Source organism: Polypterus senegalus, chromosome 11, assembly GCF_016835505.1.
Source record: "Polypterus senegalus isolate Bchr_013 chromosome 11, ASM1683550v1, whole genome shotgun sequence".
NCBI lineage: Eukaryota > Metazoa > Chordata > Cladistia > Polypteriformes > Polypteridae > Polypterus > Polypterus senegalus.
The window spans coordinates 74,263,813-74,287,602 of record NC_053164.1 but is presented as its reverse complement, the minus strand read 5'-3'; the positions used below and the strand labels follow the sequence as shown (position 1 = coordinate 74,287,602).

Genomic DNA, 23,790 nt, shown 5'->3' with positions numbered 1-23,790 from the left:
CTGGACAGGCCGTAGAAGGTCCTCAACCCATCAGCAGGACCGATACCTGCTCCTTTGTGCAAGGCGGAACAGGCTGAGCACTGCTCGTGCCCTACAGAATGACCTCCAGAGGGCCACTGGTGTGAATGTCTCTACCCAAACAATCAGGAACAGACTTCATGAAGATGGCCTGAGGGCCCGACGTCCTGTAGTGGGCCCTGTGCTCACTGCCCAGCACAGTGGAGCTCGACTGGCATTTGCTCAAGAACACCAGAATTGGCAAGTCGCCACTGGCCCTGTACTTTTTACAGACGAGAGCAGGTTCACCCTGAGCAGCTGTGATAGGCGTGAAAGAGTCTGGAGAAGACAAGGAGAACGATATGCTGCCTGCAACGTCGTTCAACATGACAGGTTTGGTGGTGGGTCAGTGATGGTCTGGGGAGGCATATCCATGGAGGGACACACAGACATCTACTGCGTAGGAAATGGTGCTCTGACTGCCATAAGGTATCGAGATGAAATCCTTGAACCCATTGTCAGACCCTACGCTGGTGCAGTAGGTCCTGGTTTCCTCCTAATGCACGACAATGCCCGGCCTCATGTGGCAAGAGTATGCAGGCAGTACCTGGAGGATGAAGGAATTGAAACAATTGAATGGCCTTCACGATCCCCTGACTTAAACCCAATAGAACATCTGTGGGACATTATGTTTCGGTCCATTAGGCGCCGCCAGGTTGCTCCTCAGACTGTACAACAGCTCAGGGATGCCCTCATACAGATCTGGGAGGAAATGCCACAAGACACCATCCGTCGTCTCATTAGGAGCATGCCCCGACGTTGTCAAGCATGCATACAAGCTCGTGGGGGCCACACAAGATACTGAAAAGCATTTTGAGTAGCAGAAATTAAGTTTTTGAAAAAATGGACTAGCCTGCCACATCATCATTTCACTCTGATTTTAGGGTGTCTACACAATTGAGCCCTCTGTAGGCAGAAAACTTTTATTTCCATTAAAAGACTTGGCATCCTTTTGTTCCTAAGACATTGCCCTGTCGTTATTTGTATAGATATCCAACTTCATATTGAGATCTGATGTATCTAATGTGTTTCTTTAAAGTGTTCCTTTAATTTTTGTGAGCAGCGTATAACTACAGTCATATGAAAAAAGTTTGGGAACCCCTCTTAATTCTTTGGATTTTTCTTTTTCATTGGATGAGCTTTCTAAGTTGCAACTTCCTTTTAATATATGGCATGCCTTATGGAAACGGTAGTATTTCAGCAGTGACATTAAATTTATTGGATTAACAGAAAATATGCAATATGCATCATGACAAAATTAGACAGGTGCATACATTTGGGCACCCCAACAGAGATATGACATTAATACTTAGTGGACCTCCTTTTGCAAATATAACAGCCTCTAGACGCCTCCTATAGCCTTTGATGAGTGTCTGGATTCTGGATGGAGGTATTTTTAACCATTCTTCCATACAAAATCTCTCCAGTTCAGTTACATTTGATGGCTGCTGAGCATGGACAGCCTGTTTCCAATCACCCCATAAATTTTCGATGATATTCAAGTCAAGGGACTGTGACGGCCATTCCAAAACACTGTACTTCTCCCTCTGCATGAATGCCTTTGTAGATTTCAAACTGTGTTTTGGGTCATTGTCTTGTTGGAATATCCAACCCCTGCCCTAACTTCAACTTTGTGACTGATGCTTGAACATTATCGTAAAGACTTTGTTGATACTGGGTTGAATTAGTCCGACCCTTGACTTTAACAAGATCCCCAGTCCCTGAACTAGCCACACAGCCCCACAGCATGATGGAACCTCCACCAAATATGACAGTAGGTAGCGGGTGTTTTTCTTGGAATGCAGTGTTCTTCTTCCACCATGCAAAGCACTTTTTGTTATGACCAAAAAACTCATTTTGTCACATCAGTCCAAGGCACTTTGTTCCAAAATAAATCTGGCTTGTTTAAATAAGCATTTGCATACTCTGTTTGTGGCGTGAGTGCAGAAAGGGCTTCTTTCTCTATCACCATTCCATACAGATGTTTCTTGTGCAAATTCTTGCAGGTCTTTGGAGGTGATCTGTGGGTTGTCTTTAACCATTCTCACAATCCTGCGCATATGCCGCTCCTGTGTTTTTCTTGGTTTGCCAGACCTGGCTTTAACAGCAGCTGTGCCTGTGGCCTTCCATTTCCTGGTTACATTCCTTACAGTTGAAACTGACAGTTTAAACCTCTGATACAGTTTTTTGTAGCCTTCCTGTAAACCATGATACTGAAAAATCTTTGTATTCAGATCTTTTGAGAGTTGCTTTGATGATCCCATACTGTCACTCTTCAGAGGAGAGTAAAAGGGAAGCACAACTTGCAATTGACCACCTTTTTAATGCCTTTTCTCATGATTGGACACACCTGTCTATGAAGTTCAAGGCTTAACGAGCTAATCCAACCAATTTGGTGTTGCAAGTAACTAGTATTGAGCAGTTACATGTATTCAAATCAGCAAAATTACAAGGGTAATTTTGATTTAATTTCATACAACTACATGTAAATACTGCTTCACTAAAAATCTTTCTTCAGAAAACAACCCAGGACTCAGATATTCCTAGAAAATTAAAGATATACCACTGTTATCTTTTTGGTTGAAAATAGAGTAAATTATTATGCAGGCTGAGAGGGATTCCCAAACTTTTTCATATGACTGTATCTCTCTATACATATCTATATATCTCTCTCTATCTACATCTCTCTTTCTCTAAAGGAATACTAAAGACTACTATTTAAGATCTTTACAGCTAACTCCGGCAGAGAAACTACTGCTACTAAACTACAAGATGTATGTTATCTTTTAGTGAACTGGAATTTTTTAGAAGCAAACAAACATTACAATTATACTGTGGATAAAATCTGCCATCTTTGGAGCTCGCTGCTACAGTACGTGTACAAGGAATTCTATGTTAATGAAGCATCAATTATAATTTTCTATATATGCAGTACTCACAGGTTCCTGGGACAGTGTACTATCCCCGGTTTTCTTGGTCACTGACACTGGCTGTGAACAGAAATCAAGTGGATATGTTTGTTAACATAACTACCTTCTGTCATGTGCTTCAGCTTGCTCACTGTCCTAATAAATGGAGACATGACAGAATCTTCTCAGGTATAGCTATTGTTTTTATAATTAAAAACTAGGACACTGCTCTTTTGGAATGGTTTAGCAAAGTTACTGCATAAAAACCTAAACTGCTGAAATTAACATACATAATAGTTACCTATTTATGATGTATTACTAACACCAAAAATGTATAAACATTACACACATACACATGACCACAAGAGAGGCTACTTTTTTTTGAGGCAAACTTAATCAGAAGTATATTATACGTTCACTTTAAACCCTTCACTAATTAGGCCTTTTATATTTTATAGTATATGAATTAATAGCATGTTTTTAAAAGGGCTTTTAATACAGCAAAGCAAGTTTTATTTAGTACACAGATATGCTTTACATTTCTGAAGTATTTTTGATAACAGGGTGATTCCTTGTTGAGATGCTGACAATCTACATAATACTGCTGTAAATCTTTATGAAATTCAGGGGTCTTGCAAAGCTACAACATTTCTATGCTCAATTAAATTTAGCATACATGGCAGCCCTTCAGAGGCTAAATTTGGTGCTATTTTTAGATCACCTTTCCAAGTTCAGAAACAAAAAAGCAACAAGCCTGATTAATAAAGAATTTCAACAGAAGACAAAACTAGATGCTAATCATAGGCTTGGCTGGAAGAAAATACTAAACCAAATGACTTTCTTTAATCAAGATTTATACATTCATTGGAAAAGTGGTACGTCTGTTACTGCAGGTTGAAAACTGCAGTTAAAATATTGTAAAAACATTTAACCTTCTTTGGTTCTCTAAACTATACAACATATTACATGAGCTTTACCCACTATAAATATGGTTTATACAGTAGGCGAGTTGACTTGAACTGAAAAGCAGTCTTTAATTCCGTTGTGAAAAAGTACAATTTCACGAGAGCTTGGAGCTTAGCTTTCTGTCAGTAGCTGGCAAAATAAAGACTATGTACTACAGGCACAACTAAAATTATTTATTTCTTGTATAGCCCAAAATCACATCATGAGTGCCTCAATGGGCTTTAACAGGCTTTGCTTTTAGACAGTCCCCCAGTCGTGACTATCTAAGACGACAAGAAAAACCTCTCAAAAAACATTGTAGGGAAAAGAAAAATGGAAGATACTACTAGTTGAATGAAAGCCTATTAACTGAAATATCAGGAAGAGCTGGATAAAAAGAAGCTGCTGTATCAAAAGACCAAATGTTTTGACAAACCCAACATATCTTTTAATTAGTTTTACATTCTGCTGCATCTTCTAACATAGTGTTTACGAGCCAGTGGATCGCAAGCTACTGCCCATGAATTGCAAGCTTCTATTCTTTGTAATGGAAGAGGGTTGCAAATTGTTGCCTTAGTGATTGGCGTTGTGGTATATTTCCACTCCTACCTATGACGCACTCAGTTCATTAAGGGGTTGTGTTCAAGTCACCTAAGGTGTACTGGGTTTCAAAGACATTTGCCTGTGAAAAACTGGGTGGCAACACCAAAAAGGTTGAGAAGCACTGTTCTTAGATCACTTAGAATTGAAAAAGGGTAGACCCTGAAAGATGCTGAACAGAGATATTCTTCTTTAAGGGCACAGAAAAGAAAATCTCAACCTACACTGGGGAAACATTACCGTGAGGAAAATCCACGACAAAAAGCAAAGAGGTAAAACAACTAAAAAAATACTACTGTGAGATAAAAAACGTACAGAATAAACAAACAAATACAGTGAACAATGTGCTTTGCTAAAGCTCAAAGTAGAAAAGAACTACTCCATAGCTATGGATAAGTGATCAACTTAGTTTCAATCCCTAGTTGCTAACAAACACTGCTAGTAAGTATGCAGTAAATTACCAGTACTCACAAAGTCCTAATTAAGTAGATCCTTTAAACATTCTATTTGAAGACACACATTACAAAACACACATAGCAGACAAAAACAACAAAAACAGTGTCAAGACAAACAGCAAGGTACAAATAACACCATAACAAATAGTATGACTCATTCTAAATATAACATAAAATACCAATTTTCTCTATAATTTAAATTACTGAATCACTGTTTTCTAAAGTTAACATAACATTCTTAAACACAATTACTCCAGGCAGTCTTGAGGATTTTATGTTTGGATCCTGTAATAAAGATACCATTACAATTAGCATCAAAGCACCCAAAAAAAAAAGTAGCAGAGACATTATATTTCATTTAACAATACTTTTTTGATTACACTGAAATACAAACTCTCTTTAATTTTTTTTTTTACTAATATCAACTTGAAACTACTGAAAAAATAAAATATTTCATAAACAACAAAAATCAGTTTATGTACTGGAAAATAATATAAAAAAAAGGCACAAGTAGTTTGTTGTCAAGCGTCAGCAGATGTAAAGTCCATGCAAAATATACTATTGCTTTGAGAGAGAGAAAACAAAAAAAGTTAAGACAGTGTAATTTTAAATATCAAGATGCTGACTTTATTGGCCAAAGCTTATTAAATATTGTGAGCTCTACCATTTTAAAAATTTTTAATGTTATTGATTTCAGTATTATGTCAACATAACTGAAAGTAAGAAAACCATTACATTGTATAACAGAACTTTCTTTTCACAATGTTATAGTAGGTGGGTTAGGAATCTTCGCATAGCACAGCAGTACAATAATCAACGGTAAGACAAAGGATTAAGCGGGATTGACTGAACTAAGGAATTCCCTGGTAGGTGTAGCATATTGATATACTGATTCATATCCTATGCGGGTATTACTTAAGCTTCAACTTCAGTCAAACAAAATGGGGATTAAATTACAGATTTATGGAAAATCCTCTCCTGTAATAGTCCCTTTACTTCTCAAGTTGCCCTTCTCTTGGATCTTTCTGCTCTCTTTCCATTTTCAAAAGAAGATTGTTCTCTTTGTGCACAACTTCTGCAAAGACAGCTCTAGGATTAAGGTGGAAATCTACAACCTAAGGCTTCTTAAGCTACCTGCTGCCAGAATTTTAGTTAGACCACCTGAGAAATTTCACAGGCATGTTTGATTTGCTCTAATGTTGATCTGCATATTTATCTAATAAAAAAAATGACTAAAGAAAAGAAAAAAAAAAAACTCAATTTGAATGAAGGGCTATATTTGAGGCCCTTTTGCTCATAGGCTGCAAAAATATTACCAAGATACAAGCCTCTAAATAGGTTCCAGTTTAGAGTATATTCATTATTAAGGTCCCACTATATAGTAGAGTACTCAAGATTGACTCACCTGGGAAGCTTCTTGATCACTGTGTACTCCATTAACAGCCACAGACTGATCCTCTGTCATTTGATCATGCTTTATGCTGCAAAATAAAAACAAAAACGTATATCTATTACATTTTTTAAAAAACGATTATTAATAATACCCAATTGAAAGAGCATAGCTGTTTCAGTTCATATTTTACAAAATGTTTTGAAAGTCCTACAGTCCACCAAACTATTTGGCAGCTTATTACAAGTGTCTAGGGTTCTCTGTATAAAGAAAAACTTCCTACGCTGGTGCAAAATTTACCCTTAACAAGTTTCTAACCCTATCCCATTTTAAAATAACAGTCTTTATCCACTGTACTAATTCATTTCATAATTTTAAACACTTAAGCATGTCTCCTCTTAATCATCTTTTGCGTAAACCTAAAAAGGGTTAGTTTTTTTTAATTTATCCTCATAACTCATCCCCTGTAGCCTATGAATCTGCTTAATCACTCTTCTCTGGATTTTTTCTAGCACCGCTATGTCCTTTTTGTAGCCTTGAGACCAAAACTGTAAACAGCACTCCAGATGAGGCCTCACCAGTGCAGTATAAAGCTTGAGCATAATCTATTTGGACTTGTACTCTACACATTGTTCTATATAACCTAACCTTTTGTTAGCCTTCTTAATGACTTCAGAACACCTTCTCATAAGGTGTACTTTCAATTTTAAGACCTCCTATTGTGTATTCAAACTTAATATTTTTTTACTTTCTATGTGTAACAATTTACATTTACAGACATTAAATTTCATCTACCACAAATCTACCCAAGCCTGTACGCTATCCAAATCTGTCTGTAATGATTCAACAGATACCATATTATCTACCAGTCCATCTAGCTTGGTATCATCTGCAAACTTAAACTAGCTTGTGTACTTATATTCCTATGCAAATCATTTATAAATATATATTAAAAACTGTAGCAGCCCAAGCACTGACACCTGTGGAACACCACTCTTAATGTCCACCAGTTCTGGCAGGGTTCCTCGCACCATAACACTCTGCTTCCTGTGTATAAGCCAATTTTGTACCCATCCACAATCACCTCCCTGAACTCCCATTTCTTTTAGTTTGATGCCCAACTGCTCATGTAGCACCTTCTTAATCTTGACACTCAGAAAGCATTTGATATCATATACTCCACTTTGATTATACCCTTTTTTTGCTTCTTCATAGAATTCCAGCATGTTGGCAAAAAATGACCTCCCTCTTCTGAACCCATGCTGTTTAGCAAAACTTCAGTTCTTGTTATGCGTTTCTTAAATCACATCCTTAATAATTCCTTCCCTTAACTTACTTTATTTCTTTGTAGTGGCAGTTTCATTACAACCCAAAACAAAATGTGAAACTGATACAAGGACTTGCAAATAATGTTAGAGATAAGCCTCAATGATAGGCGTGTTCACTTCTTATTAGCATACACTGAAAGGGCCACACAAAGCTAATGAGTGATATCAGAATTAAATATTACCAGAAATCAACTCAGATATTGAAAGCAATTTCAGGACTCAAATACAACCATGCATAATGCAACAAATATGCAGTATACTGTTCTTTCACATTTTCACTGTATTATATTCTCACCTTGTCCTTTAATGACAAGTCATTGTTAAGCTGAAACATAGGTGGACCCAACTACAAAAAGACATCTTTACAAATAAATTCTACAAATCTAGGAAGATCAAATCAACTTTGTCCAATAGCAATTTACATTAAAAAATACTGCATAATTTACCATTTAAAAAAAATGTGAGATACAAAAGTAATTGGCAAGAAAAAATAATCAGCTATACTAACCACTTTAGACATAGGATGATCTTTAGTTATACTGTAGCTAAAAAGCAGAGTTATTTTATCTAATAGGGCGGCACGGTGGCACAGTGGGTAGCGCTACTGCCATGCACTTAGGAGACCCAGGTTTGCTTCCCAGGTCCTCACTGCATGGAGTTTACATGCTCTCCCCAAGTGTGCGTGGGTTTCCTCCGGGTGCTCCGGTTTCCTCCCACAGTTCAAAGACATGCAGGTTAGGTGCATCAGCGATTCTAAATTGTCCCTAGTATGTGCTTGGTATGTGTGCGTGCGCGTCTTGCCCGGGGTTTGTTTCCTGCCTTGTGCCCTGTGTTGGCTGGGATTGGCTCCAGCAGACCCCCCGTGACCCTGTAGTTTGGATATAGCGGGTTGGATAATGGATGGATGGATTTCATCTAATGCATATTCACTTTGAACTTAAACAGAGTGAACACTTGTGTATCATGCAACAGTATCATTGATAAAGCTGTGACCATTCTCTACTAGGTAAATATTTAAAAAGTTTAATCATGAAACGTTAAAGCAGTGTTTCCCTGACCACTGAAACAGGAACCCACAGGGCTCAACCTCCCAATCTTGATAAAATCAATTGCAGTGGATTCAAAATGGTTGTGTAAACTTTTGTGTTAATACTCAATTGACTGAGGGGTTCTCTATTAATATTTTAGCACAAAATTGGAAGCATTTTTGAAATCAAACAAAATAGGACAAGGAAATTTATATCCATATGACAAAAAAAAAAAAACTAAAAACAAATGAAGTTTAGGAATAACAAAGATATGTACAAATTTATACAATTAATACTAGGTTTACTTAGAATTACCCAGCAGTGGATTCCACTCCCACCCATTTCTGCTCCTCTTCCTCTCCTCCTGGCTGCTGTTCACAAGGCTTGACCTCTTCTGGTTCAGGAGCAGGTGGAGTTGGAGGCCTTCTCATTCTCTCTTCTTCTTCTCTTTTTCTCTGCAATTCCTGTTGTTCAAGCTGTGAAGCATAAAGATATCCCTTAAATATTCTGACTTAAACAGAACTGTGCTGCAATAAATGGTGGCATGACAAAGCTGAATAATGTAACACCTTTGAAATTGGTTTACTGACCATAAATTAATAAATTACACCAGTGCGCCAAGAAAATAAACTTGATAATTAAATTAATTAACTAACTATCAATAATTACATAAATGTAATATTTTATTAGAGGTTGTGCTGAGGTTAAAAGATAGCTGATACCAACCGTTGTCAGCTTTTCCAGAAGACTAAAACGGTCCTCCCAACTGCTGGCCAGTTTTTCAAAGGCCTCATGTCTTTTAATCAGGCTTTCCACCTCATCTACATTGGAGCCTAATTCAGCTGCCCTAACAATTGGTTCCTGTCCAGCTAACCAAGATTCGGCTACTGAGGCATCTCTACCAAACTGAAGGACTTCCATAACTTGGAAAAAAGGAAGAAAACAAGAAATATCCACTTTAGTAACATCCATAAACTGTATTTCAGTTTTTTTTTTCTATAATAAGTATTAAAATGAAACACTATCCAGTAATTATGCGCCAATCAATAAAAACTACAGATATGCAACACTTTTAAGAGGCATGTTTCTTGAATCACTTACATTAATGAAATAATGATGGATCCACCCCTAAAATGTATTAAGCAGGTCTGGAAATATATTTATTTATTTTAAACCAACACATACCAGAATGTTGAAAAGCTTAAAAGTTATCTGCATTTGTGGACTCTGCTGATAATAGTAGCATCCACTTTCATATAATGTATGTTTAGATCTACAATAATATTAAAGTCTGAGCAAATACTTTATATCAAAGCTGAACTGCCCCTGAATCTAGTGAATGATGTCACATTGGTTTTGATGCTGAAAAAGTACATTATTTACAGTCACACATTGTGAGGAAAAGGGCACTTAACATTTGCTCTAAATGAGTAGCTCAGTCAACTCCCTCATGTATTAACTTACCTATCTGCAGCCATTCCATTTTGTCCTGCCATTTTTTATTGATCTCTGATCGTCTGGCCTGAAGTTGGTTCAGTTTTTCTTTAATCTACATTAAAAACAGCAAAGTACTAGCCATTTAACTATACTCTTTTCATTAGCCTGTTAATAAATAAAAACAAGCAGACTTTAAATGTAGTAAAATACTTCAATAAAGCTTGGTCCCTTACTCTTTGTTCATGCTAATACAAAGATTATAAAATGTTACTTTGTTAAATTGTGATTAAGGAAATACAACTGCATGAATATTTACCAGATAATATATACAATCATACACTGGAAAATCAGAATACAGTATGCACAGAAATTAGAATATATAATATGATAAGCAGTTATTTTAATTACTTGTTTCACTATGTGATTCTGTATCTTATAAAACATTAGTTTTAAAGTATATTGTAATCTCACCAATATGAATTATGCACCGTTAAGCATTAAATTACATTGAGCCTTATATAGTAAAATCTGTGGAATGCACTTCAATGTAGCCACTTCACTAATATAAAATGGCACAGTGAAAGCCAAAAGCTGAGTGAAAGATTAATGAAAGCCAAAAGCTGAGTGAAAGATTAACAAGAGCAAGGTGTGGTTGAAAAGCATACGGGACAAAACTGGTGTTGGCGATTAGCATAATGAATAATGAACATGAATGGGCACAACCTAAAAATGCGGGCACGACTGAAGGGCAATCACACAAACGTGGCCAAATGCCATTTGATGTTGTCCATTAGCATGACAGGTGTGTCAAGGTATTTTATGTATGTTAAGCAATGTATAAAAATGCCTTTGTGCTCAGGAACAGTGACTTTCTCTGTGGACAGACCATGGTTGTTTATTATCTTTAATAAACATCTAAACTGAAACCAGTAGGTGCTGGGTGCGGTGTGATTACCTGGCTTTGAATATTAGTCATTTGGGATTTTATTCTATGATATGACTTGTCTAATAACAAACAAAAGTCAGTGTAAAGTTAATTTAGATGGTTAAGATTGATTTTTATTCTTTTGTTTGTTTAGCAGTAAATGAAGGCAAATTATTTTTTAAAATCACTGTCTAAATATGAAACTTTATTTCATGTCATAAAGGGTAGTGAACACGACAGTCACATCTAGAAATGTACAGTATACTACATTCCTTAAAATGTTATAAAAACAGTGCAGTCCAACACTCAGAGGTATGATACATTGTTCTTAAATTCTGCCTAAAACAAGGGTCTATACTGTCTGGCTATTTACCATCATTTGTAGACAAACCACTGTAACAGAATAACGATTAAGAGGCTAAACACATATCCTATAAAGTTCTAACTAAAATTTGGTATTTGGTACACTGTATTAATCCTTGAGGGGAAATTGTCTTTTCAGAGCAACCAAATATAGTACACACATTTAAACTAGGTTAAATTAATACTCAAAATATTAAATATTTTCAGAAATTATATCATTAAACTTTAAAGAAACACATCTTGGTAATAATCCTACAAAATTAAATATATATGCCCAATTAAAACAATTACAACTAATACATTGCATAGCTCTCTTAAGCTTCAATCAAGTTATGCAGGTACTGGTAAAAATTATTTTGATTTGCTTTCTTAAAAAGAATAGAAAAAGGTATACAGAATTGTTAACTACTTTTTAAAAATAATGACATTTTTGTTGTATGTTGAGTTTAATAATGTTTTCTGATGACTTCATTCCAAATATGTTGTTCTTATGCAAAAAATAATAATTATGGTGCATTTTCATTTCATCATTGGCAATGATCATTCATTAACTTTGTGACTCTCACCTCTTCGGAAGCATAATGCTTTTTTTCAAGCAATGTATTGCCCATTTCGATACAGGAAGTAAAGTTGTCTGCCCGTGTCTCTATTTCTGCCTTGATATCATTATGATTCTTGATGACTAGGTCTGCAGATGAAACATCCCTAAGAAAGAAAAGAAAACTTCACATAAATTAAAAAAATTGCAATTGCTCTTTTGGTATGGCCTGCCAGTGGTTAAATTATGATGTTAAACAAGCACAAGGATTTGCAATGTAATATTCTTAGGACTGGTAAACAAACAGCAAATTGCACCTAATACTCATTGTGACAGTTGACAACTTAAAAAAAGGTAAACTAATAGAAGGTGAGACAAATTAAAAGTTGCGATCCCTCATAATTCAGAAACAGCATATACATACAGTGAATGCATAAGGAGCCGGAGCCTGTCCCAGCTGCATTACATAAGGTAGGAAACAACATTAGATGGGGAATACCCATCCACTGCAGTACAACCACACATATACTAGGCCAATTTAGGTGGACCAACTAGGCTGTCTTTAGGGCTTGGAGGAAACCCCATACAGTCATGGAGAGAATATGTAAACTCTCCTGGATATGTTAGGTGGCAGCATTAACCCATAAAATTAAAACAGATCTTTCAAAAATATGTTCAGATTTTACAAGTGCAGAATATAAAGTCCATGAGTCACACTGTCCATGGATAAAGGCTCACAATCAGGGTGAAAGAGAAAGTCCTGTTAAATTCTCATTGAATATAGTGCATGTATAGGACAGAAAAAGATTAGACAACATTGATAATTACGGTAATGGCTGGGAAGGAACAAAGACTTACAAGGGAAGTTGAAATGTATTTAGTAGATGTTATCTGACTCACTTACTGATACACAGGGCTAACTACTATTGCAATCATTTTTTAAAGATAGTGAATGCAGAGCTCTAAACCATATCACTTACTTACTCTGAATTCTGGCCAGGGCACAGTCAAAGTGGATTATGCATGTTTGCCTATGTCACCATACATTTTCCAGAGGTATTTCGATTTTCTTCCCACATCCCAAAATGTATGGTAATTGGTAATACTAAACTAAACATATATAAGTGAGTGTTGTTGTGTGTTTGATTGTGCCCTGTAATGGACTGGCAAGCCTGATTACTTCCTTACACTGATGCAACATGTTTGATAATGGATGAATTAATTCTGCTTTATACCTTGGATTCTCATGTGCATCAATCTGAAGGTTGACTCCATCCATCCAAAGCATGAGGTCACGAACCATATTGAAGAAACGGAACTTCTCAACAGTGTCTAATAGTAACTGCCGTCGAGAATCACTAGCAGCTAACAGTGCTGCCCAAGCCTCTGCCACATTGCGGTCGTGCCTTTGAATGTCTTCAGCCTTTTCACCAGCATAGGCTTTTTGAAGGCGTGCAGCATCATCCTGTACTTGTCGCACCTAAGATTAAAAGAGATGAACTATAATCATACAATACAACAACAGAACACACATAACAGACCTGGAAAAAGGCTGCTTGTCCAACATAGCCTGTTGCTTACTATTCACCTCCTGTAGATTGTGATAGACGGCTGGGCAGCTCAATCCAGCAGGGACACCCACAAATTAGAAGGATGGGGGAAGGCAACCTCTTTGGGACACTTCTCCCAAGACACTAGATGGCAGCTTCCTTGCAGCATAGGGGTGCCCCGGATTCCTGAAGGGCACTATGTAATCTGTAGTTCGACTTCATAGCCCTGCTGGGTACAGTGGGTGCCGCCAGGAGATGCTGCAGGAGGACCTAGGGACTCATACTTTTTACATAGCCCAAATGTACTATCGAGTCACGGGGACGGAAGAACAGAGGCACTTAATAATACATTTTATTTATATAGTGCCTTTCCCATGCTCAAGGCACTGCACAGAGTTACTTCCAGGTTGGGCACTATTTAAAGGACTATTGGGAACCCAGCAAGTGAGCTGGAGTTGGGAGGTAGAAGACAGAGCTTGCTGGGAGGAGTGGAGGAGACAGAGAGAACTGTCTGTGACTATTGTATTTATTTGCCTGTGTATGGTGGCTGAGGTGCTTACAGGTATTTTCACTTAGTTTCTCCTTCTCAATCCTCCTCTCCTCCCTCCGGGTTCAGGGTGATGTTTCAGCTCTCTGCTCTTTAACATTGTCATTTTGCCTCTGCTAATTGTTCAAGTTCTCAGTTTAAGTAGCATTAACAGTTACTTTATTAACACTGGCACTTTGAAACAAGCTTTTGCTACTACAGCAGAACTGAAATGGTTGACAAGAAATTGAGGGTGTGCACAATAAGACATATTCAAGCTGTATAACAGTGTAAAAATAGTATCAAATAAACGAATACATAAAATTTCTGACTAAATACAGAAGTACTGACCTGTCCACTGAGGGCTTGTATGTCATGTTCGTAAGTTGTATGCTGTCTGTGAAGGTGCTGCACGCTGTTGAGATCACGACCTAGGTCATCAGGCAACTGAGTGTTCTTTTCCTGAATGCGACCTAAAGTCTCTTTGGCATCCTGATAGAAGCGATGAAGCTCATAAGAGGCCGACAACATCTGCGTCCGGGTGTCAATCAATTCTAGGAGGTCTGCCCAGGCCTCATTGAGTCCATCTTTCCATTCTGCTATTGTGGCATTCTCAGAGTGGCCCGATTCAATTAGGTCATCTGCTTGGGCATTCACTGCATCAACCCTCTCTTGTCCAATGGTACTTGTGTCACGAGCAAACTCCCGGAATTTATCACGTAGCATCTGAAAAAGCAAATTGTAAATATTGGTTGACAGCAGTTTACTTGTGTATTGTTTGCTCAGAAATGCTTTATCAGCTATCAACTAAAGCAGAAACCTTTCCAACACACTAATATAAAAAAAGGGGATCAAAATGTTTTAAGCCTGATCTTTTAAGAAAAACACAAAAGTTTTACTTTTTATATAATCCCTGTGATCACTAATATACTACTTAATGGGTCCATAAAGGTTTTCTATACCATATAAAATCTTTTGCCTTCCTTGTGCAACCAATCTTCTGCAGCTGACCTAAACAGGTGGAAGTCAAATGGGGCCAAACATTAAGAAATGGGTGGGAGTGGCATCTTCTCAAATCCATAGTTTCAAGAAAAAGCATGTCAACAGATTTCCTCTCTATGTTCACTGACTGATGGTGGCAAAATCTAAAGTAGATTAATATTGAGCTATTACGTGGGTGTTTTGAGGCGTGATTAGACCCTCAACATTATACAAACTGTGCACATGAACATGTCAGCACTGGCTTTGGTTTTGAACAAATTTGGTTTCAGATAATCACTATGCTTATATTGTTTCAAATGTTGCTTGGTCATAGTGATGATCCCACCATGACAAAATCACTTTTTAAATTTCTGCTTGAAACACAGGATATGGCAATACATTATATTCTAGGAATCAACATTCTGGTAACCAGTGGACATAGACTTTGCTACTGTTAGTTGCCTGTAAAGACCCATAATCCCTATAGTAACTACTATCCCAGAAAATGTTCAAGTTCAGCACACTGGCATAGTTTTATTCTCTCGTCTCTATTAATGTTCAGGCATTGGGTTATCATCGATGGTCAGAGATTGGGTTATCTTCAAGAGCCACCATGTCACAAGGGACATTTACTGCCTTTTTAGACAATGAAACATGAATTTGACTGTTCCGGATACATTTTTACTACGTAAGAATATTAAAAGGCATAAAGTCCTTCAATCTTGGAAATTCAATGATAGCAAAGCAGTTGAGTTTAGTAGTTTTTGGATTTCATGCTGATTTGGTTTTGAAAGAACATACACTATAAGTTACAAATTGGAGTACAGTGGAACCTCGGTTTGCAAGCATAATTCATTCCGGAAATTTGCTTGTAATCCAAAGCACTCGTATATCAAAGCGAATTTCCCCATAAGAAATGATGGAAACTCAGATAATTTTTCACAACCCACAAATATTTATATAAAAAATGATTAATACAAAATCTTCACTCTAATGGAATCACTTGCCTGAAGAGTCACAATACTTGGACACACAGTAAAAAAAATGCTTTACGCACTGTAAGGTTTTTAACTCTTTTGGGGTGCATGACAAGGACTCGCATGTTACAGCACGCACACACATGGTCACAATGCTACAGTAAACAGTATACGCTCATACGGATGTTGACTATATGAGTGAGGCACACCGATTTGAGAATGAGCATGGGGGATGATTACCCACAATCCCCACGTGATGCTCGGCAGACAAAGCATATACGTACTACTCGTATTGCAAAACCTCGCTCGTTTATCAAGTTAAAATTTATTAAAAATTTTAGCTCATCTTGCAAAACACTTGCAAACCAAGTTACTTGCAATCCAAGGTTTGACTGTAATTTGTAATTCATTAAAAGAGCTAATCCTAGGCGACTTACAACATCAAGACTATAGCCTTTTCCCAGATTTAGACCCAAACATCTGTGACCATCCCTCTTAATGCAATAAACATTAAAACAGTAAAGGTCTGCTATTGTGTTCTTTTTGTACAACCACAAGGCCCATTTGCCCTTTCAATAGCAATGTATGAAACACTTAACTGATAAATATATATTTAAAAAAAAAAACTAATTCAGAAACTGACAATGTGCATTCAAATACTACATTAAGCTTGAAACTAATTAAGAGAATATAATACAGAAAAATAAAACTAATATTTTCTATATAATAAACATATTAATAAAAGTGATCCTAAAACACTCCATTAAATTTACAAACATAGATTATAATGACTACTAAAAGTTAAGATTTATACCGTGACGTGTTCATAATCTTGCCCTAGTTCATGTGATCCAGCCACCACTTCTCTCTCAGCAATCCACTGCTCCAGGTCATCCACTTCTTTTTTCAGCTGGCAGAGTCTGTGCCGCTCTTGAAGTTTGCCACGCCGCTCCTCAGCCAAGTCCTTTAGGCCGGCATACAATTTATCTACTTGAGCCTGACGCATGGTAATGCGTTCACTAAAGTTGGGAGTCAAGCAAGTAAAAACTGTTTGAGCATTGGATACTGACAAACTCAATGCCACTAGTAAACCAAATGATTTTCAAGTTTTTCTTCAGAAGAAATAACCATTCATCTATGAATACACTGAATACAATTATACTGCTATATAATTATTCCCTTAAAGTAAATCAAAAAAAAATTACTGATTTTTAAATTACTCGTTGCTGATTTTATTAAAGTATTCTTTTTCACAGCATTTAAAATATTTAAAACAAATATTTAAATGTTTTAAGACAAAATTAAAGAGAAAAAAAAATGCAGAAAAAAAAATTCATGAAATCAGAAAAATTAACCAGCAAGATATATGGGAAATATGTCCATCTTTGAAATTCCTATTAAGTTTAATTCTTGGTATATCCATATTTTCCCTTTATGCAATTTTAAATAACTGTTTTGTGTTTGTGTGTTTTGCACTGAGGTACTGTAACATGGCTAGTTTCTGCTTCATGCCAGATGACATATCAAAAAGACATAAAAATTAAGGGAAGTTTGAAGGATGAATTGACTGAATTGTCTGACACTTGAGTGTAATAGTGCAGTGCACAAGACAGGGCCGTGTTCATCAAAATAGCAGTTTCTGCAATGTTGTTCCTAAATATGCAGATAACACAAACTGCTTACACAGGCTGTTTTCATTAATGTTCAAGAGAACATTTTAATAAAGAAATTAACACACTCCACAACATCAATAGCAACCAGGTAAAAGCTGGGATTTTTCATTTAAGATGTAATTTTTCAAATCCAAAAATCACTTATTTCTTGCACCTTTGGACAGAATATTAAGGTTACTACCTAACTTGCTATCAAACTGAAGTAACCCAAGAAGGCAGAGAGAAGGAAAATACAGCACCACGCCATCATGAAGATTCCGCCTCAGCATTTACCCTAAAATATTTTACGGAATGCTCATTCAGGCTCCTGGTAGTATTAAAAGATTATTCTCCATTTGCATAAGTGGGCTTAAATGTTTGTAAGTGGTACTTTTTTTTCTCAAATTGCTGTATTTATCATTTCATAATTTTTAGTCATGGCACACAACTCTGAATATTATATTTTATAGGAAAAAGATTTTTTGTTTTTGAAAGGTGCCACAAAACAGCTTTACATTCATGCACTTAATCGAATTTAATTTAAAAAGAATTCTTACGTATCGCTTTCATGCAGTGTAGATTCATAGTTTGTGCAACTGATAAACTAGAAAGCCAAATGAGAGCCGACTACAAAACCAGTAATTACACATTTTGAGTGGTGTTATCATAATTTCACTTGCCTCTCTGGATGTTCTGCTGTTACCATCTGTCGGCTACTGTTGGCTAGCTGGTGGATAGTTTGGGCATAATCTTCAAGGGCCTGCTCCACAATTTGGTGTTTCTTCACCATTACCATTGCGCTCTCCTCATCCTACCAGTTACAAGATGCATATTCAATTTACTTTTGGAAAGAGGACGCATAACATATCATCAAGAACCCTGGAGTACTTTTTTATCCAATTCTCAGATTTTAATATAGAATTAAGAGACAAACCTTTGCTTTCTCTTCAGTCATCATATGAAGCTCCTGCTCTCCCATCCAAGCCTCAGCTTCTGCAGCATCAGCATAAAACTGCTGAGCTTTGTGAGCCTCTGAGAGACGACTGTGTCTCTGATCCACCTCTACCTTGAGATGTTGCCACATATCCTGAAGTTCAGAAAGTCTGCCCTGCAAAGCGTCACCACCCTCATTTTGTATCATTTTCTGCCCGTGTGCCTGAATGTCATCAATGCGAGGTTGGTGACCCTGAATCTCTTTTTGCAGAGTCTAAAGAAGAAAAAAAATATATTTATTTTGGGAGTTAATAGATATATACTATGCAGCTGATGTTCAATTTATTGGGGTAAAAAAAGAAAAACTAAAACACAAAAAATGGGTTACTTACAATTGATATATTCACAAACATGACCATAAAATTATTATTTTTACCTGAACACTAAGACTAAAATCACTACTTACGATTCTGAGCCCTTTTCAGTTAATTCATATGCTCAATACAATGTTAACGCCACAAAACAAATTATTGCTGGGATGTAAGACAACCAACAAGAGATTGCAAACATTGGCCCATCCCAGGACTAACAAATATAACTAATTAGAGCTTCAAAGTGTGTAAGTAACAATCAAATATTAAATAAAATAGAACATTTTGATGTAAAAAAAAAAAAAAAATACCCAGGATGATTTCCTGAGAATTTCCACCGCTTACATATGTACTGTAGAAATGAGCATAAAGTAAATTCTGAATGTTATTTAGTAATAAAGTATTTAGTGGGATTTCATACCATTATAGATGTTAAATCAAAATCAGAAAAATTGAACAAAAAAGCAGATTTCATAAAATACAACTATATACAGTATAATACGGTAAACATGAACTTAATAGTACCTGTATCACAAGATAAACGGTGAAAAATGGGTAAAAAAAAAAAAACAAAAAAAAAAAAAACAGATGGAAACCAAATTTGGAATTTCTGTAACAGGAGGCAGACAATGTTGCCATCAAAGTCACAAGACCAATGAAAAGCAGAGGAGACACAGTGTGCACATCACTCTCATCAATATGGGGTGCCACAAGTCTTATGGAAAACAGTTGTTTGTGCTACAATGTGCTGTACAGTACTGTGTTAAGTACATCATGCCTGGCAGCCATTTTTCTGCAATTAATGGAGTCTGAACAGGATCATAAGTGGTGCTTCAAGAAGCAGGAAGGTCCTACTGTTAAATTGTCAAAGGAGCTGGGAGTTGTCCATAGTGCACAGGTGGGTGCTGGTGATGATGGGAAGAGGGGCGTTCCCACAGCCTGAGAGATCAAGACTATTACATCTGAAAGGAAGGCTGAGATTTAACAGACAGCAGCAAGCATCATTGAATGTCACACCAGAAGCATGCACTTGGACAATGTACAATCTTAATTAAGCAAAGCTACAACTCAATCATCATCACCACCAGACACACCTGCAGTGGTGTGTTGAATCGGCCAATTGTAAGGAGAAATGGCAGTCTGTCATTTTTAATGATAAAAGAAGATTCTGTCTGGGAAGGAGTGATGGTCATGTACATGTCTGGAGACCAGGAAACCATAATAGGTATCATAGTATGGGGTGCTATCAGCTACAGTGGGACTAGATTGAAGGGCATGTTTACTACAACCAATTACCAAGGAGGAACCGTGACCAGTTCGAAAGGTATGCATGGTTATTCAACACAAGATTATTTGTCATTTGTAGGTCATCATTTGCATGCAAGAGCAGGGCTGTTACATACAGAATTAATGCAAGTAAGCCATGTAACACACAATAGTATATACCAAATAAACCACATTGTATCACCTTGTGTTTGGGGTGATTCTCCTACCTAAATCTCAGATTTTTTTTAATTTCCACTGGTGTTTAACTCTTTCAGGGCTGTGTGACGATGCGGGTTCGGCTCCACGCTCCCATCGCTGTTTAGGAGCCCTTGAACCCAACACCGTCGGTAATGTCACCGATGAGCTAGTCAGTGGAGGCAATAACAACTGAGCAAGTGGATGGTTCAAAAAGCGCAAAGTGCTTTTATTAAAAGGAAATCAAAAACAAAGTGTTCAATAAATAAAGTGCAGTGATTCCAAAGTTCAATAAATAATCCATAAAAGAAATGTGGAGGTTAAAAAGTACACACAAAAAACAATCCTTTAAAATGAGGTTAAAACGTTTCATGGGAAGCAGTCTTTTAAAAACAACAAGCTCGGTGCTTCTTTTAAATGGTGACTCCCCTGCTTCTCCCTGTCCAGGCTTCGCAACCGGGGAGCCACTCTCTCTGCAGCTGCCTGTTTCCTTTCTTACGCACGAGACTGGAGTCCTCCCGATCCCTGGCTTCGGTCTGGCACTCATCCCAGCCTCGAGACTTGGTTCAATCCAACAGCCAGGACGCGCACGTTGGATACTCCCCGACCAAGCCTCCCGACTCCCGCTGCCTCTCCAGCCTTCTGCGGCCAGTCGCCTTCCCCTGGTCACTCCCGCTACCTGCTTGCTCAGCGGGAGCAACTTCCAACTCCAACGCCTGGGTGTAAGCCTAACACCCAGGCCCTCGCAGCTGCCCGCGAGCGCTCGTTAGCTCGCTCACCCACATGCTCTTCGTGGCTCTCTCTCTCTTGCACCGACATGCTTCCCAATAACCTCCGTCTCCTTCTCTTTTCTTTTTTTCTCATGATCTTCTCCCAACCGACTCGCGCTTCTTTTATACAGCGAGGGGCCCTAGCAGCTGCAGCACATTAGCCAAGGGAACAATCACGGATGTGGGCAGTCCCTCACCTGTGCACTCGGTAAGAAACGCCTACACCGCAGATCGCCCCATGGTTTGCTACAACCACTACGCCCCCTCATGAAGCCTCCTCGAGTGCGGTGATTATTTATTTAAAAAGAAACGGCCTTTGCTCAGCGAGCTGTGGACCCATAACACCACAGGCTGATGTCGACTGTTGTCAATAGGAGGAGCTGCCAATAATCGGTAATCAGCTGTAAACTGTGACAAAACCAACCGTTGTGTTTTAGTTAGACTCTCATTGGTAGAAGGCAAGTTAGCTTTATTGGTTTTGACCGAGATGTCCTGCGCTCCTGTGAGTAGCAAGGCACAGACAATGGCAAAAATGGCACGGCCATCTGACGAGAGATCAAAGCGAAAGCGTAAAGCAAAATACTCTGTGAAGGACGTGTTGCCTGTTCTCTCTGAATTGGACTAAGACTTGTCAGACACTGACTTTGATACAAGTGACCAAAAACGAATATGAGGTTTTGCAGCTACAGCTGATTGGTCCCCAGCTAATGGTGGTGCTGAACAGGTTCATGTAGCTGACACAGCCTATGGAACTGGTCGCCTGGGAGGACTGCCAATTAACAATAAGAGGTAGAAACCAGATTGCAATGCACTGTAAACGTGACCACCACCGCTGCTGTCCCGTGCAGCCATGTGAACACAGCCTGGCAGCTTGCCTGTTGCACATTCTTGGCAAACTGGCAGCCACAGCATGCAGCAACAGACGTTTTATGTTGATTTCTGTGAGAAGCCATTGCGTTTCAGAAAACTATGTTTTTTGGAAAAAATATTCAGCCCTCAGAGTTAATAGAAGTCAAAACTGTTCATATTAAGAACTTTGGATACATTTTTAGCAATGTTTTAGTGCCCATTTATTAATGGGGGTGGAGGGATGACACTTACTTGGTTTTTCTTCATGAGAAGCTGAACAGTGGGCAAATCCTTCCCATTATCCATGGACATAGCCAAGGGCATACGTTCCTTTACCCATAGCTGAAAGAGATATGGAGATTTACTATGACGACACTATAAGTGCTAGAAATTCGTTCATTATACTGTATTTTGGAAGATTAAATGTAACTAGTACCATGTTCATTTAAGTTAATACTGCTTTTCTCTCAATAACATGGTAAGAAAACCTGAAAGTGCAGATACATCAAAGCTTTGAAGGTTTTGGTTTAGAAAAATAAATTTCTTCACATATATTATAACAGTAAGAAAGTACATATGGAGCCACGCTGGACTAAGAACAAAATAATATCCACATAATATGTACCATTTCGACCTCTACACCAAAAATTGGCAACTATAATTTTTTGTTTGATAATGTGTGAAATCATAAAATGTACTGCAAAAATTGCAAAGTCAAGCAAAAACATTGGAACAAGCATGACTTTTATAGAAGAAAGAACATTAGATTACTTTGGGGGGAATCAAACAGTATGCATACATACAAATAAAAATATCTAACTTTAAGAGTCTAACCCAGTCTGTAAATGTCATAGAAGGCAAAGATAACACAAACTTACAATCTCATCTTCAAGATCTCTTTTGAACTGATGTGCCTCTTTGGAAGCTAGCAACTTAGAAAGTCTGGCCTGGAGTGGTTCCTGGAGCTGCATAAAGGTATCATATACTTTTTTGTGCTTGGAATCAACTTCTACAGTATTTGAATCCTCCTGAGACAGTGCAAGAGCCTGACTCTTTAGTGCTTGAACTTCCTTTTCTCGAACTTCCATTTGATTCTCCAGCATCTTTTAAAAAAAAAAAGTCCAACACAAAATAAAATTGAATTTGTGCACACCAGGTTAAAATCTAGTAAGTCTAAGACTAAAAATAACATTTAAAAATTACTGATCTGTTTACTATTGAGCAACAATGGGTATTAAATGTGAATAAAGAAAATAGGAACACACTGATGTGTAAAAGGAAATTATAACTGAAATCTCTTAACTCAGTGGTAAAACAAAGATGAAGTAATTGCACATTGATTTTCTTATAAGAATTAATCAATATTTTGCCTTCTGTAGTAAAGTAAAGAAAAGTAGACAGCCATAATCATTATTTGTTTTTTTCCACATTGCATTCTTAGTGCCCCAGAAGGATCTGAGTGTTTAGGGCAGATAAGTTTTAGTAAGGCTGATCTTAGCATATTTTTCATAATTTTTGATGTAATAAAGATGTACATGAATTAAGACTCATTTATTAAGAAAAAGATGCAGTATGTACAAGTAACTGGCAAAATAAACAATTAACCTTTATGTCTTATCTTAATAGAGTGTCAGGCCTTTATGTATCACAACAGCAGCATCAGCGCACTTTAGCATTCATTCTTCTATACTGTTTTGGAGGATTCAACACCTACATCCATTTAAAAAAATGTAACTTTTCAAATT

The 23,790-nt window shown here is 37.4% G+C and overlaps 1 protein-coding gene across 3 annotated transcripts in view; it reads right to left on the bottom strand.

Moving 5' to 3' along the window:
- Positions 1-23,790, bottom strand: part of LOC120539198 (spectrin beta chain, non-erythrocytic 1) — a 311,676-nt gene that overhangs the window by 16,502 nt on the left and 271,384 nt on the right. For 2 of the 3 annotated variants that reach the window (XM_039769050.1, XM_039769051.1), the window contains 13 exons: positions 22,924-23,148; positions 22,298-22,387; positions 18,596-18,868; positions 18,342-18,472; positions 16,824-17,028; positions 14,403-14,777; positions 13,211-13,455; positions 12,004-12,142; positions 10,177-10,261; positions 9,439-9,635; positions 9,028-9,188; positions 6,372-6,447; positions 2,997-3,047 (listed from right to left, as the gene is read on the bottom strand). In XM_039769050.1, coding sequence (XP_039624984.1) covers positions 2,997-3,047; positions 6,372-6,447; positions 9,028-9,188; positions 9,439-9,635; positions 10,177-10,261; positions 12,004-12,142; positions 13,211-13,455; positions 14,403-14,777; positions 16,824-17,028; positions 18,342-18,472; positions 18,596-18,868; positions 22,298-22,387; positions 22,924-23,148 — 2,253 coding nt within the window. The remainder of the gene's footprint in view (positions 1-2,996; positions 3,048-6,371; positions 6,448-9,027; positions 9,189-9,438; positions 9,636-10,176; positions 10,262-12,003; positions 12,143-13,210; positions 13,456-14,402; positions 14,778-16,823; positions 17,029-18,341; positions 18,473-18,595; positions 18,869-22,297; positions 22,388-22,923; positions 23,149-23,790) is intronic. The other variant, XM_039769052.1, reaches the window with a different exon arrangement.